The following is a 15,050-nucleotide window of genomic DNA, read 5'->3' as shown; positions in this document are numbered from 1 at the left end:
TGTGTGAACCCAGCGCTTCGCCAGACAAGGCCGATCGCATTTCAGCTTTTATGCTTCGCCTGGAGCTCGCTGCTCAAACTGGCAATGGTGTCAGCATGCTGGGGGCCATCACGCATTTGTTGCACAATGGTAGCGATCGTGAGCTCTTCCTGCCTGCCCACGACTATCTCCAACGCTTCAGCGAACTACGTCAGCAGCACACGACCGCCCTTGATTCGTCCTCGCAATCTTCAACCATGCCCGATGTCGTCAGCGTGGTGGATGTCTTGGAAAACCAGCTGCGCAAGGACGAGCCTTTTGCCCGCTCAGTGGATCCGCTCCGCTTGGCAGCCTTGCTGCTAACCCAGCTCGCCCGCCTCTCACCACCCGATCGTGCTGAATTTGAGGATGTCAAGGTTTTCAGCTGGGGCAACACGCGTGACGCTGAGCTTGGTTACGTGGCCAATCAACCCGTTGAGAGTCCACAAATCAACACCCTTCTTAGCCGCCTCAATCCCACGCACATTGCTCTGGGCCAGCGCGGTACTTTTGTCATTGACGGCGAGGGGCGGCTCTGGTCCTGCGGATCGCATACGCGCCCACAAAACGATGTCAAATCCTTTTTGGGCCATGCCGAGTCCAGTCTGGCTCTCGTGGAGGGGCTTGAGAGCGAGCGCTTCATCCAAGTGAGTGCCACCAGCCATGTGCTGGCTGTCACCCTACAAGGCGAAGTCTATTCCTGGGGCTCCAACTCGTACAAGCAACTCGGCCGCGACGGCGTCAACAACCGCCCCATGAAAATCACTGCCCTCGAGGGCGAGGAGGTTGTGCAGGTCTGCGCCGGTGGGCATCACAGCGCCGCCGTATCCAAAGCCGGCAACCTCTACACCTGGGGCCGGGGCGGCTATGGCCGCCTTGGTCACGGTACCTCAGATGATGTCAACGTCCCCACACGCGTTGCTGCCTTTCCCGAGTAAGAGGCAAATGTTCTGCCGCTGCTATGGGTGTTCAAAACTGCAAAATGTCATGACAACTCACGCCTTGAATTGCTGTCCGCAGGGGCATCCGTGTGGTGCACGTGGCATGTGGCCTGGGAGATGCCCATTCCATGTGCGTGACTGAGGACGGGCACATCTACAGTTTTGGCGATGGGGATTTTGGTGAGTTCAGCTCTTGTGCTCATGTTTGTGAGCGTTGATGCGTCACCGATCCGATTCCATACGAACGACATCGCTGCGTGGAATATCGAAGGCCCCACGTTTTCTAATAATAATATTTGCGTCCTTTCTTCTTCATCAATTTCTTAATTTTCTTTTTTTATTTTTGTTTGTGGGGGTGATGCAGGCAAATTGGGTCATGGTACCAATGATCGTCGTCGTCAGCCCGAGCGCATTGACTTTGAGTTTGACGGCTCAGGTGTCAAGGCGGCGTGGTGTGGTCTGCAAATATCCGGCTGCCTGACAAATCACGGCGCCCTTTACACCTGGGGCAGGTACGACCCTACAACGGCTTTGGCCTTGGTACGAGGCACTCCTCAGGAGGCTCATCGATCTCTGAACTGGGGTCTGTCGTGCTTCTCATCATTGCAGTTGCGCCTTGGGCGCTCTCGGCAATGGGCGAGTCACGGGCTCAGTGCCCTCTCCCACCCGCATTTTGGAGGACCACGTCATCACAAACGTACGCTATCTTCCTCCTCTATTTCCATTTTGAGTTTCTCTTTTCGTGGCAGATCTCACACACATGCTCTCAATGCTCTTTCGTGGTGTCAGGCGGCGATGGATTATTCGTGCGGTTTGGCAGTGACAGCAGAGAATGAGGTGTACCAATTTGGCACCGTGAGTGAGGGGACAAAAACCAATCCAACCCCCGTGCTTCTCACCACACTAGTGGGGAAAAACGTCACCCAGGTGCGTCATCACCCTTGTGCTGTTCATTTTCTCTGCCACGCCGAAGAGAAAAGCCGGTTCTGTGCCCGTTGCCTTATCGCATCGATTGTCAACGCTTGCCGTCAGGTTGCGGTGGGCTCCAATCACGCCATGGCCTGGACTGGCTCATTGGCCGTGCTGCCCTTGACGCCGGTGCCGTTTGCACCCGCTGGGGATCAAGCCTCCTTGTTAGCGATTGCTCGCACTTTGGAAGCATTGATGGAATCATGCGCGTCGCCAGAACTGCGCAACCGATGTGTTTACGCCATACTTTCCATGCTCGAGCGCAGTCTTCAGGTGCGGCCTCTGTTTGGGCCCACAAAGCCGACACAACTGGGTTGCATGCTGTTTGCTCTCCCGATGAAAGCTCATCAGCCACTTTTTCCCATTCTTATGTGTTGCTCTATGCTTTAGCTGGCCGTGCGAACACGTGCGGCCATTGGCGAAGAGGTGGTAGCTCCGCTTCGCAACATGCTCTTGACCTTTGCTTCGGCCTCACTCTCCGTTTCATCACAAGTTGCGACATCGGCTCAATTTTGGTGAGTGTTGTGCTGCCAATACTCCCCCGTTTGTTTGCACACGTTTGCGGTCATGTTGGTTCATTCCACTTTGACGTCTGGGTTTGTAGCTTACTGCAAGGCTGGCCCATCCTCAACGTTGCCGAGTCGGATCGTCAGCGCTTGCTGAAGGCTGTCACAGACGTGGTGTTTGCCAAGACGGAGCCGGCTCCGTCACCAGAGGACATCCACTTGGCACGCGAGCTGATTCGCAGTCGCTGGCGCTTCTTGATGCCCGTTTCGTATGTGTCATGCCAATAACCCTCGTCTGGTGGATTGCTTGCAAATTTTTGTTTGTGGCTTGCCCGTGTTTCCACCTCTTTGCGTCTGCTCACGGCGTCTGTCGTTTGATGCCGCTCGCTTGAAAACTTGGATCACTTTTGATGTAGAGATCGACTGCACAATCTTTCCGAGCTCCTGCCCCAGACGAGCAACATTTTGGCACGGGTGCATCGATCGGACGTGTCCGACACAGACCGCATTCACGCTGATGGCCACGACTTTTTTGTCACGGTCATTATTGACAGTCTCATCCAAGATGGTGTGGTTGAGAGCTGCGTCCTCGAGCTTTTCGGCTTTGATGTGGAATTGGTGGACGATGAAGATCGTGGTTCACATTCTTCTGACACCTCGTTCGTTGCGGCCACGCGCGCGTTTGAAGTCGCCTTTGGCCTTGAATTCGAGCAGGTGGAGCGTCAACCAGTGTTGGAGCAGATTGTTCCACCCGTTTGTGCCTCAGTCCTCAGTTTGATTCGTGAGGCAGTGACACAGTGGACGGACATTTGTCGGTCCGGCATTCAGAGCAAGCGCGATGTCCTGGTGTGCAACTCGCTCACGCGCCTGGTGCTTCAGTTTCAGCGAGTCCTTTTTGCCCTCGTCACCAACAACAGTGCGTGTCGTGACGTGGGGTTGGGGCCCTACGTCCACTTTATGGTTGACAACGCCTGCAAGGTATTAGAGTGCTGCGCTCTTTCCTTCGATAAGGATCTCAACGCCCACGTGGACACGGTGCGCCAGCTACTAACGACCATTCCCCTGTCTCCAATTGGCGAACTTCTTTGCTCCCTCGTGCTCGAGTGCACTGGTACCGAGTCCACCTTTGCTGGTCGGCAGCAGAGCACGGACCTGATCCGCGCGGCGCTGGACAACCTGATCCACCTGATTGAGCGTGTCATGGGCTCGTCGAGTGATCTTGTCTTGATGGACATGAGCTACCAGCAGGCCCACTCTTTGGCGCGTGGCGGTCCGGCAGCCACTGGCCATAATCCGCGCCAAGCGCTCTTTGATCTCGGGCAATCTGCGTGCATGGCCCTCGCCAGCATGACGCGGGCTGCTATGCGCGCTGGCCAGCAGCAGCAGCAACACACTGCAAGCTTGGAGGACTACCTCACTAATCCTGTTTTTCTCAACGGCCTTCAGGATGGGCGATTGCAGGACGAACCATCCGCGGCCATGTCCGATGTCATTCTGCCCCTAGCGCATCTCGAGGATAGTACCACCGCGCATGCGGACATCCATACCCTGACGCTGTACTTGATATCCCAGCATCGTGTCATGAGTCTCCCAGCCACCCACCCGGTGTGGCGCGCTCTTGGTGCCGTGACGGCTGTTCTGGCTTATCACCTGGACCTGACCGAGCAGTTGGCCAGAGCACTACGGGAGCAAGACTTTGATGATCCTGCCCTCGAGGAAATTTTTAAGGCCTGTTCTGCTGTTCAAAGCCATCTCGTGCGCATTAAGCAGGAGCAGGGTTGCGAGTACGTTCAGATTTTGGAGCAGCTACGAGACGTCACGGTCTTTCTAGTGGACCGCGTTCAGCGGCCTCAAAATTTGTCTGTCCTGCGTAGCAAGCGTTGGTCCAGAGCAAAAGTTCGTACCATATCCGTCAACGACGAATCTGTTGCCGACGTTCTCCTCACCAAGAGCCCAGAGCTTCCTGGTCGCGCCCTCTCGCCAGATCGGCTCTCTGACTCGGTCTCTTCAGAGACCGATCAGGCGGCTCTCGACTTAGGCAACGATATCGAGGGGAATGATTGGAAGGACCTCGTGCAAGCGGCATCTCACAGCTGGTTGCGGCCTGGTTTGCGGGGCAAAGCTACCCCACCCAGCCTGTGCAAAAACATCACTGAGTTGCTTGTGACGTACTTGCGAGACCCCATTGAGCTGGACGTCCTCGAGCAAACCCTGGACGCGCAGCAGTGGCACGCGGAACTCCGTCAAGCATCGCTTGCCAACATGACCAATACCCTGGATGCCTGCACCAACAACGCCTACCGCTTTCAGTTGCTTCGTGGTCTGCTGGGCTCGCCCCTCGACCGCGAGGTGGCCACCAACTTTGGCTCTATATTTGCCAATGTTGAGAGCTGCTCGGAGCAGTCCCGGCAAGATTTGATGAGCACCTACCTCGAGTTTCTGGCCTCTGTTGAGCGCATTGTACGATCATCTCTGCAACAGCTACAGGCACTTCCCATCTCGCCGCCCGCCAGCAGTCCGGCCGAGAGCAACCATCATTCGGTGACTGCAGTGGGTGACACTACGCCTTCTTCTGCTGCTGATGCGCTCTCGCCAGAAGCGCATGCCCCTCTCCTTCGCCTGATCAACATGGCCGTGGCACATTTACATCAGCAGCTAGAGGGGCCCGTGCTTAACCGTCTTTTCGAACAAGACTTTTTGCAGCGCCTCAAGGAGATTCACGCCCAACTCATGAACACAAGCGACCAGACGCCTGCTTTGCGCGCCTCTTCCCCTTCAACCGGGGGTTCGAGTGGCGCAATCTCCTCGTCCAAACCAAGCATGGAAGCCAGCGCCAGTGATCGGGACACGGGTGCCACTTCTGCATCCACAGCTGCAACAGCTGTCGGCGACGAGCATGATTCCGAGGCAGGCCAAGCCATGCAGAATGAGCTGAACTTGGCGGTGGATCTTCCCTCGATTGATCCGATTGCGACGGTGAGCGTATCCTCAGGGATGGCCACGGCGCAAAATTTACTTAATGATCGCGCCGATCGCGTCTGGACTTCGGATGGCACCAAGGACAGCCACAAAATCAATTTGCACATCAAGCCCGACGCCTGTATTCGTTCACTGCGCCTACGAGCCCGCTACGGCGATTCATTCAGTCCTCGCCTCATCGTGGTGATGGGCGGACCACACCAGGATAGCCTTGAGGAGCTCAATCAGGTTGGTAGGGTACAAAGTCTTTTCTCTCATCTTGCTCTGCGTGGTGTTGTGGGTGTGTGAGTAAGGGGCGATCAGGTGGACTCTTTTTTCTGGTCGAAGTGTGTTATTCCATGCCTCAGTCTGCATTATTGGTGGAGGAGGGGGTTATTTTTATTTTTTTATTTTTTATTTTATTTTTTATTTTATTTTTTATTTTATTTTATTTTTTTGTCCTCGTCGCATGTGGTGGAATAGGTCACGGCGCCACAATTTGGCGATGAGGGTGTGCTGCTGCTGGACACCCAGACCAAGTATTATCCCTTAATCCAGCTGCAGATCAAGGCCGCTGGCATCAACACTAGGTATCGTCATTAGGGGGAGGATTAGTTTTTTTCCACTGGTGCACTACGTGACACCACACTGGCTCATCGATTTGCTTCGGGTACGCTGCTTCATGGCAAACCTGATTTTAGGGTCTCTCAGATTGTAGCCGAAGGTTTTGACTTGGGTCTCTTGCAGCACAAGATCGAGGGGGCCCGCAGTCATTTGAACGCTGTCTCTCGCCTATTGAACTACTTGGCGCTCAGAGGAGCCGTTTTTGCCCACGAGCTTTCAGACCGTGCCATTGACAACATCTGCTTTCACTGCGAAGAAGTGGTGCGTTGATGTTCTTTCGGCTGCCAGCCAAACACCTTTGCGCACACGCTCACACATCCCCCCTTTTTTTTCTCGGCAGGTGGATGCAGGTAGCCCCAGCTCGCAGGCAACTTTCTTGTCGCTATTTCGACCCCTGGTGGGCACCAGTCGACTGCAACGGCGATTTGCATCGGCCAAATGGACGGATCTTCTGCTGAATCTCTTCCATCATGGCGAGCCAAATGTGCAAATCCTGACCATCCGCTTCATGCAGCAGGTTTTGCCCGGCGTTAAGAATGCCGAGGGAGTGGCCCGTCTAACGACCCAGCTCATGGCCCACGCTGCACGCCTGCTGGTCACACCGCACGGTTCGGACGCTTCTGGCGTTGGCGACGAGATGATTGGTTTGCTGCGAGTGCTGTACGGCTTGCCGCAATGGCGCAAACGCCTTGAGATGCACATTCGCGACACTCTTTTGTTGATTCGTCCTATTCGCTTGAGTCTGCTTCGAGGACAGACGATCAACGACGATGCGCTGCACTCAGTGCTAGCCACTCTGGCCATCATGGGTGAGCAAAGTCCACGCCTGCGCGTCGGTGCCACGGGTGACCATCCTACTCTTGGCCACGTGATTGTTGTGGCCGTTGAGAGCCCGACGGCGGCGACCGTTTACACTCGGCGCAGCGTGGACGGACAGTCCTTTGTGTACCTCAGCGGCAACGACCTGACCAAACTGATTCTAAACCCAGTGCAGCAGTTTGACTTTCACAGTATGTTGTGTCAGGCTGACGGTATTCAGGCCTGTGCGCTCATGCTCTCAGAGAGCTTCAGTGAGTGGCATCGCTCCGTGCAGAGTGTCACCATCCACCATCGCTTGCTTCAGTCCTGCCTCGGCCTTTTGAAGAGCGCCGACGTGCTGGCCGACGTCTTGCGTTGCGGTGGCGACTCTGGGTTGGACGCAGCGGGTCCCTTTAGCAAGGTCGAAGTTGAAGGCAGTGAGCTGCAGGCACCCCCGACAGGATTGTGGTCGTCACGCACGCCTAGCGATGCTCCAGCCACGGGCGTCGAATCGTTGGCACGTGGCGCCGTGTCACCTACTGCTGATGCGGAGCCGATATTCTCGAATGGTATTCCCTCATCGAGGGGGTCGGAGGCAGGCCGTTTTGGCACCCAGGCGCGCTCTCCCTTGCAGGAGCAAGAACAGGAACAGGAGGCCGAGCAAGAACAGGAACAGGAGGCCGAGCAAGAACAGGAACAGGACGCCGAGCAAGAACACGAACAGGATTTGCAATCACTTTCAGTGCAAGCAGGAACGGCTGGTGTTCGGGCTGAGGCAAGGCCGGATGATTGTGATGAGGATGGAGATACCCGATTGGACCAAGCAAAGGAGACGCTGGCCGAGCAGGTGCTGCGCTGTGCGGTTGGTCCCAGTCCGCTGCGCGTTCAGTACCAAGACGAAGAAATCTTCGAGGCTTGCTCGCGCCTTTTGGATAGCATCCGAGCCAACATTCCCATGGAGGAAGCACCGCCGACCAAGTTCGTGACGGGCACGGAGGCCATCGAGCGGTTGGACGTGTCCTCGAATGAGCGACACGCATCCCGGTTGCTCGACGGCCGGCCTGAGACAGCATGGAGTAGCTCTGGTCAGCAGGGCTCGCACTGGATCAAGCTCACATTTCGCGAGAACGTTGTCCCTCAAGAAGTCCTGGTGCGTCATTCTGCCGACGACACGAGTTACCAGCCGTCGCGCATCGTAGTTTACGGAGGCACTCACGAGGATGACCTCAAGGAATTGAGCGTTGTTGAGGTGCCGCGCACGGACATGGCCACGCCCGTGTTGCAGAACAACACTGCACCGCTTCGCGTGCTGCGTCTTGCCATCAAACGCTGCCATGACGGCGGGTTTGACACTCGAGTACGCGGCATCGAGGCTCGTGGACTGCTGCAAGCCACAATTCCGGAGGATGCCTCCTTGCATGACATCTTTGCCGAGGATGTGCTTCGAGCAGAGAGCGGTAGCCTGCGCTACATTGACATCAAGTCGGACCTCCGCTCTGTGGCCTCGGCTGCCTCTCTGACCTCGCTTCTGACGGACATTGACGACTTGGATGACTCGTCTGCGTGCTTCTTTGCAGGCGCGAACAAGAACGGTCTGGTCAGTCCTCTGCTGCCCGAGAGCGAGCGGGCCACACTCGGAACGCAAACGCTTCGCTTTCACCACTTGCCAAAGCTCGTGGAGCAGGACGTGATTAAAGTGGCAATGCACAAGACGGGATACTTTGCCATTACCAAGGCCGGGCAGCTGTTGATGGCCAAAGGCGGTGACGCACCTGCACCCGCGCCCTTTGCGGTGGCCAAACCGCCCATCATCGTTGATGTGGCTACCAGTGGTCATCACACACTTGCCGTAAGCGACAACGGTCAAGTGTGGGGCCATGGCAGCAACACCCATGGTCAGCTGGGTCTGAGTCACGGACGCGACATCAGTGCTTTTGTCTTGGTGGCCCCGGAGCTTTTGACCAATGTGAGCATGGTTGCGTGCGGCAAAGCGCACAGCGGTGCTGTGCTTGAATCTGGTGAGCTGTTCATGTTCGGCCATGGCATGTATGGCCGACTTGGCATGGGCGACGAAACGGATTGCACGGTGCCCACGCTGGTCGAAGGTCTGGTGAGTCGGCGAATTACACACATCGCGCTCGGGGATCGTCACACGCTTGCCGCCGCTCAGGACGGGTCCGTCTTTGCTTGGGGTTATGCCGAGCAAGGCCGCTGTGGCGTCTCCACACCCCGACGCAAAATTCTTCGTCCCATCAAGGTGCCGCATCTGCCGCCGAGCATCGTCAAGGTGGTGTGTGGTTCAAGCACCAGCGCCGCCATTTCTTTATCCGGTGCTCTCTACGTGTGGGGTGGTGGACGGCGCTATCGCCTTGGGACCGGTACTGAGGCAGTCATTTGGCAACCTCGGACGGCACACGCGTTGAACACGCACAAGGTGGTTGATTGTGCTTTGTCTTCGGAGCATGGCGTCGCCGTCACAGATCGCGGCGAAGTTTTCGTGTGGGGCGCCAATGACCACGGTCAATTGGGAGCGGATGCCGGTTCTGAGAAGACGATTATCGCGCCTCGCGTCATCAAATTGCCCGGCGAGTTTCCCGCCGTGAATCGTGTCCACTGTTTTCCATACGGCACAGTTTTGTTTCGCGACCTCACGCGTGACCGTCGTGAATACTTTCACGCCAACGAAATGCCCGAGCCCGCTGAGCTGGAGTTTGCACGGGAGAAGGATCGGTTGGGTGAAAACTTCAGCCAGGAGCAGCCCGTGGACCTGCTTGGTGTGCGAGTACGAAGTGCTAGCTCGCTCACGCACGCCATTGCCGCCGTGGCGTCTGCTGATCAGCAGCCCACCGTGCTGGTTCGTTTGACACAGGCCATGAAGGTCGGCCTGGCACGTCAACTTTGCTTGACGTGGCTTGGACGGGGGCCGGGAGTGATTGATCAGCTGTCCTGGTCGCCTTCCCGCGTGATGCTCACGCTGGTTGATCTCATGAAGCTGCTGTCTGCGCGAGCGGCCAACACGGTCGAATCCCTGCAGCCCATCATCAACGCTATTATGCACCTCATGGAGCGCAACGTCAACTTGATCAGGCCCTTGGCAGCCCTCGTCTCGGCCGAGGTAGCGAAGGACTTTCCGACGTCGGAAGACGAGGTCGAGCATCATGATTCAGACATGGTGGTGCTATCCACCACGGCTAGTTTTGGCATGATATACGCAGCCGTAGCCATCTTAGCCCGCAAGGGCAACATTCCAAGTTGCATGGAGCTTGCGCTAGCACTGGCGACCCTGTGGCTACGCCATCCACGCCAAGCCACGCGACACTGGTCACTGCAGCGCCTCACCTTTCTCATTGGTACGGCAGGCCCCGACCTCACGCGCGAGCTGCGCAACGTGGTGGCTTCGGGCGCCGATCCAAGCTTGCAGTCACAGGAGGTGAGCGAAGCGGGCGACGGTACCGGTGACACCGGATCCGATGCGGAGCGACTTCGTTCGCCCGCGGCCCGTAAAGCGTCGTGCTTCCAATCCGACTCGGAGAGTGAAGACGAGTCAGATCCGGCCGACACATGGCGCCGCGAAGAGGAGGGCACATCAATTTTATCCAGCCAGCTCTTTGACTCGTGTCGCATGAGCGACAGCGACGAGCTTTCGGTGGCCGAGTTGGCGCTGCTGTTTGCACGCGTCGGGGTCAACTCCTCCGTGTGGGCCATCGAGCATCTTCGGTCCGGTCTCGTGTCCAACACGGACGAGGCTTACTCCTTTAAAGTCGTGCACGAGATGCTCAGTCGCAGTGGCCTCAAAAGTGACAGCCATCAAAAACCCCTCGTTGAGTCCACGGACCAAGGACTGAGCGCCGCCCTCCACGAGTTTGGACAAAGCCTGTGGGAGACCCTCGTGAGTCGCATGGCCTTTGAGGAGCCTTTTATCAAGCGCAACGAGCAGCTGCTGCACAGTGGTTTTGTGCGCAGCCTCGTGGCGTTGTGTGCCTGCCTCGAGTTAGACACCAACCAAGAACAAGAGGTGCCAGAATGGTTTCAAAAGTACAAGCTCATGGCAGGAGTCATGGCGGGGCTGACCAACCGTTTACCCTTTCCCGATGACTTTGTGTCACAGGTCATGCAAACGGTAGGCCAGCGCGAGCCGCGCAGCAGTCCCTTGCCGGCGGGCCAACGGGTGCTTGATTATTTTGACAATGCCGCCTTCTCCCGAGAGATGGATCGCGAGCTGTTGCAGTGGAAGGCCTCTGCGCCGGAAGATCTCAAGCTGCCCTTGAGCAGCCGTCGTCCGGTGACGCAGCTGGCTGAACTCAAATTCTTGCGGGGGACAGACGAGTCATCGCATCTGTCCTTTTCAGCCAACGACTCATCCGTTTGCCTCAAGGCCGACTCTCAGGAGCGGAACACATGGGTCGTCGCCGATGCTGTCCTGACCTCGGGCATCTACTACTGGGCCGTGCGCTGTGACTTCAAAGGTTCGGCGCGGCGCTATGTCGGCGTGGGCGTTGGTCGCAATGAGAGTCAGTTCCCGGTGGGAGCGGCGCGCATTCTCTCCGATGGTCACCTCAAGAGCGCGTCTCTGACTATTGACATCCCGCAAGGCTTTGCGGCAGAGGACATTGTTGGGGTGTACCTGGACATTGAAGCATCAACCGTCGCCTTTGACGTCAATGGTGTCAAGCGTGGCGAGATTTCCCTGCCCGATCTGGCGCCGGGGGACGGTGTACGTCCTCTGGTATATCTGTTTAGCCCCGACGATAAGGTACGCTTGTGGCTGTTTGGGGGTTTCCCATCGACAAGGATGGTTCATCTCTTGCGTGCTTTGAAGGAAAATAAAATCTGGCTATTGTCTTGTGTGACACACCCATCGCTTGCTATCCTTGAACCATGATTTACTCTATCTCACTTCTCACTTTGCATGTCACTCGTCCTTTTAATCCCGACTGACTTAGTTTTCCTTCTTGACCAACGTACCCGTTCCCTTGTGCTATGAAATGCACGGATCCCGCTTCATATACTACACGTTCACTTCGGATCAGCCCTTGGCGTTGCATTCGCAGCCATCGCTATCATCTCCTAAGATTGGCAGTCTTCAACCGCACATGAGCGCCGCTCAAGTGGCGGACCTGCCCACACCACAACAACAGCTGAACACAGCGCGGGCCCCATCACCCAGCCGATTGCCCCAAAGAGTGGCGGTCGACGCCATCCCTGGCCCTGCCAATTATTGCCTTCAGGTACTCGAGCTGAAGAGCAATTCTGATGGTGTTTGGGTCCACGTGGCCAACCCGGGCCACCGCTTCTCAATGTCACAAGTCTGGTGCCTGCTACGTGACTTGCAAGGCAACGAACAACTGCGTCTTTTGCGGCCCGACGAGCTTGGGGTCATGCCCATCATCAACCCGACACTCGACCTTGCTAGCGGCCAAGCCGGCGCCGAAGGCGAGGAGGTCCCGGAGGGTGCTCGTGCGGCACGCTGCGTCACCAAGGGCTCGCGCCACTTGATCCGGGCAGGCCCAAGTCTGGAAACCCTTGAAGTGGGCTTTATCACCCCAGGCACTACCGTCTTTTACACAGACATGGTCGAGGGCCCGGATGGGACCTGGCTTATTTTGCACGAGGAGAGCAAACGGCGCTTTGTCGACAAGCACATGATTCACCTGGACGCTTACTCTATGCGGGAGAGCAAGACTGGTACGCAATATTTTCAGCTGAGCGACGCGCATGAGACGATCAAAGCCGCACCAGCGGTGTACCAGCATTTGCAGGGTGTTGATGTCGATGCCCTGCGGCGCCGCGCATACATTCTGGAGTACGCGTCCAGTCTGCTGCTCCCACTTCTCCCTTTCTTCGAGTTGAATGTACAAGCCTTGGGGGGTCGCGAGCCCAGTTTGGCCCTTGGCGGTAGTGCCGAGGGCCTCCGGACGCTCCAGTCTTACATCGCCTTTGGCCATAAGGAACGACTGCTCAAGTCCATCCTGCAGCGCACGACAGAGACCACGGCTCGCGTTACCATAACATTGAACCGCGTGCAAATTCAGCGGACGCCCGAGGGGCTGGCAGGGCCTGATGGCAGCCAGTCCGTGTTTGCGCAAGCGGCTCGAGAGCTCCGTTCGGTGGACCAGAGCGTGTTTCTTGCTTCCTCGCGCTGCTGGAAAGTCAAGTTTCGCGGGGAAGGTTTGGATGATGCCGGCGGTGGATTTAGCGAGTCGATCTCTGAAATGTGCGAGGAGCTACGTAATCACTCTGTGCCGCTGCTTATTCCAACGCCCAATGGCCGCGACGAGGCTGGCGACAATCGCGACGCCTTTCTGCTTAACCCAACTTCAGACAGCGCCTACCACCTCCAGCTTTTTGAATTCCTGGGCACGCTCATTGGCATCGCAATTCGCACCTCAAGCCCAATCACCTTGCAGTTGGCACCGTGTGTTTGGCGTCTCATCGCCGGCTTGAACCTGACAATTGGTGACCTCAAGGAAGTGGCTGCCAATTACGTTGCCACGCTTGAGTTTATCAGTGGTATGTCATGCCTCATGTTAATTTTTGCATGGGTCAAAACTGTTTTTTCTTTTTTCTTTTTTTTCTTTGCTTCTTTTCCAAACCCATCTTCTTCTGCTAGGCCACACAGTACATGTCGGCAATGCTTGCTCACCCGAAAAAACAAAAACAAAAAACGCCTCGTTATTTTGCTGCCTTGAAATCCGGTTTGACTCGTAGCTGTCTCGCCAGCCGATGTGTTTGAACAATGCGACTTTCCCACGACCACCCCGAGTATGTTCTTGCACGTCGTGCCGCGCGAGGCATGATTGTTGTTTCGCAGGCGTCGCATTTCGGTTGTTAGCCTGCTCATCTTGCCTCTTTCTTTTCCCCACACACGCCCCACACACGCCCCATGCACCTGGTGTAGGCTCGCTTGAGGGTGTCGACTATCAGGTGGTGCCAGGGGCGCGCTTGACCTTGGCCCGACGCGATGAATACGTGCGCCGCTCCTTAGAGCTCCGCCTACATGAATTTGATCGTCAAGTCGCAGCCATCCGTCGTGGCTTGGCTCGAGTCGTGCCTTTGCCCGTCATTTCCCTTTTCTCCGCCGACCAACTGGAGTCGCTCGTCTCTGGCGGGCAGCACTTTGATCTTGAGTTGCTGGTTAGTAAGCAATGCTTTTTCATGGTAACCCGAACTGTCTTGATCACGATTGCATCTGATGGCATTGTTTCATGCTATGCTTGGCTTGGGGTCTGACTCAACTTTTAGCGCTGGATGACAAAGTACAAAAATTGCGAAGCCTCGTCACACCATGTGAGCTGGTTTTGGGAAACGATGGCTGCCATGACGCCCGAGGAGCACAGCCTCTTCCTTCGCTTTGTTTGGTGAGTGTGGATGCTGCAGCTGGCAAGGTGGCCAAGGATTTGTCGTCAGCATTTGTGACCTCAGTCGACCTGACGCGTTGTTGTGTGCGCTTCCCGGCTGCTTGCCAGGGGTCGCACGCGCCTGCCGCGAACCGAGGCCGATTTCGCCGGCAATCAGTTTAAGCTCCAGGCAAGTCTTGGTGGTGTACCTTCACGCGTACCCGATCGCAACTTTCAGTCAGAGTTGACTTGGTGCACCGCTAACCAAACTGTTTGAATATTCGTGCCATGTACTTAGTTGATTGACAAGTTTGACGAGGGCACGCCGGAGGCTGATGCAGCGCTGCCAGAGGCTCTAACTTGCTTTTTCCTGCTCAAGCTTCCTCGGTTCGTGGAATATTCGTCTTCATCGAGAGAAAGGGAATATCAGTCTGTGGTTGAGCCCCACCAAGCTGCTTGTGGGCAGCCATGATCGGTTCCGAGGTGGAGCACTGACCCAACGTGTCTTTTTGCCTTTACTATGCATGCAGGTATTCATCGCAACAGGTCATGTCCAGAAAGCTGCGTTACGCCATCACTCATTGCAAGGCCATTGATTCGGATGCCTATGCCCGCACCAATTTGGCGGACGAAGCACCAGCTGCAATGGCCGCGGAAGCAGGACCAGGCATTCACTGAGTGTATTGCTTGGCCAGCATATGAAGCGTGCGGAGCGCGCAATACGGTCTTTTCGGGACTTTAAACCGTATCAGAGCCCATGGGGCTTTTCATGTGTGGCAACAAACAAGTCTTGTATTAACCAACAACTTCAAAGTCAAAGTGCTTGTTTGCTTTTCTTCTTCACTCTCTTCTCCGAATCAGAGGTCAGCGCACATACTTGAGGAGCCTAGGATGCAATA

At 56.3% G+C, this 15,050-nt stretch overlaps 1 protein-coding gene across 1 annotated transcript; it reads left to right on the top strand.

The window, feature by feature from the left end:
• Positions 1-395: 395 nt before the first annotated feature.
• Positions 396-14,796, top strand: MONBRDRAFT_55 (uncharacterized protein; the record flags this gene model as incomplete). Its single annotated transcript, XM_001743252.1, has 12 exons — positions 396-952; positions 1,039-1,139; positions 1,324-1,381; positions 9,092-9,446; positions 9,756-9,776; positions 12,517-13,321; positions 13,523-13,576; positions 13,713-13,948; positions 14,057-14,172; positions 14,281-14,356; positions 14,483-14,538; positions 14,682-14,796. Coding segments are annotated over 12 exons (2,550 nt in total), but the record flags the coding sequence as incomplete, so codon positions are not given.
• Positions 14,797-15,050: the final 254 nt, after the last annotated feature.

The sequence above is a fragment of the Monosiga brevicollis genome, genomic scaffold, assembly GCF_000002865.3.
Source record: "Monosiga brevicollis MX1 MONBRscaffold_3 genomic scaffold, whole genome shotgun sequence".
Taxonomy (NCBI): Eukaryota; class Choanoflagellata; order Craspedida; family Salpingoecidae; genus Monosiga; species Monosiga brevicollis.
The sequence above is the reverse complement of the archived record's forward strand: the minus strand, read 5'-3'. Positions and strand labels throughout refer to the sequence as shown.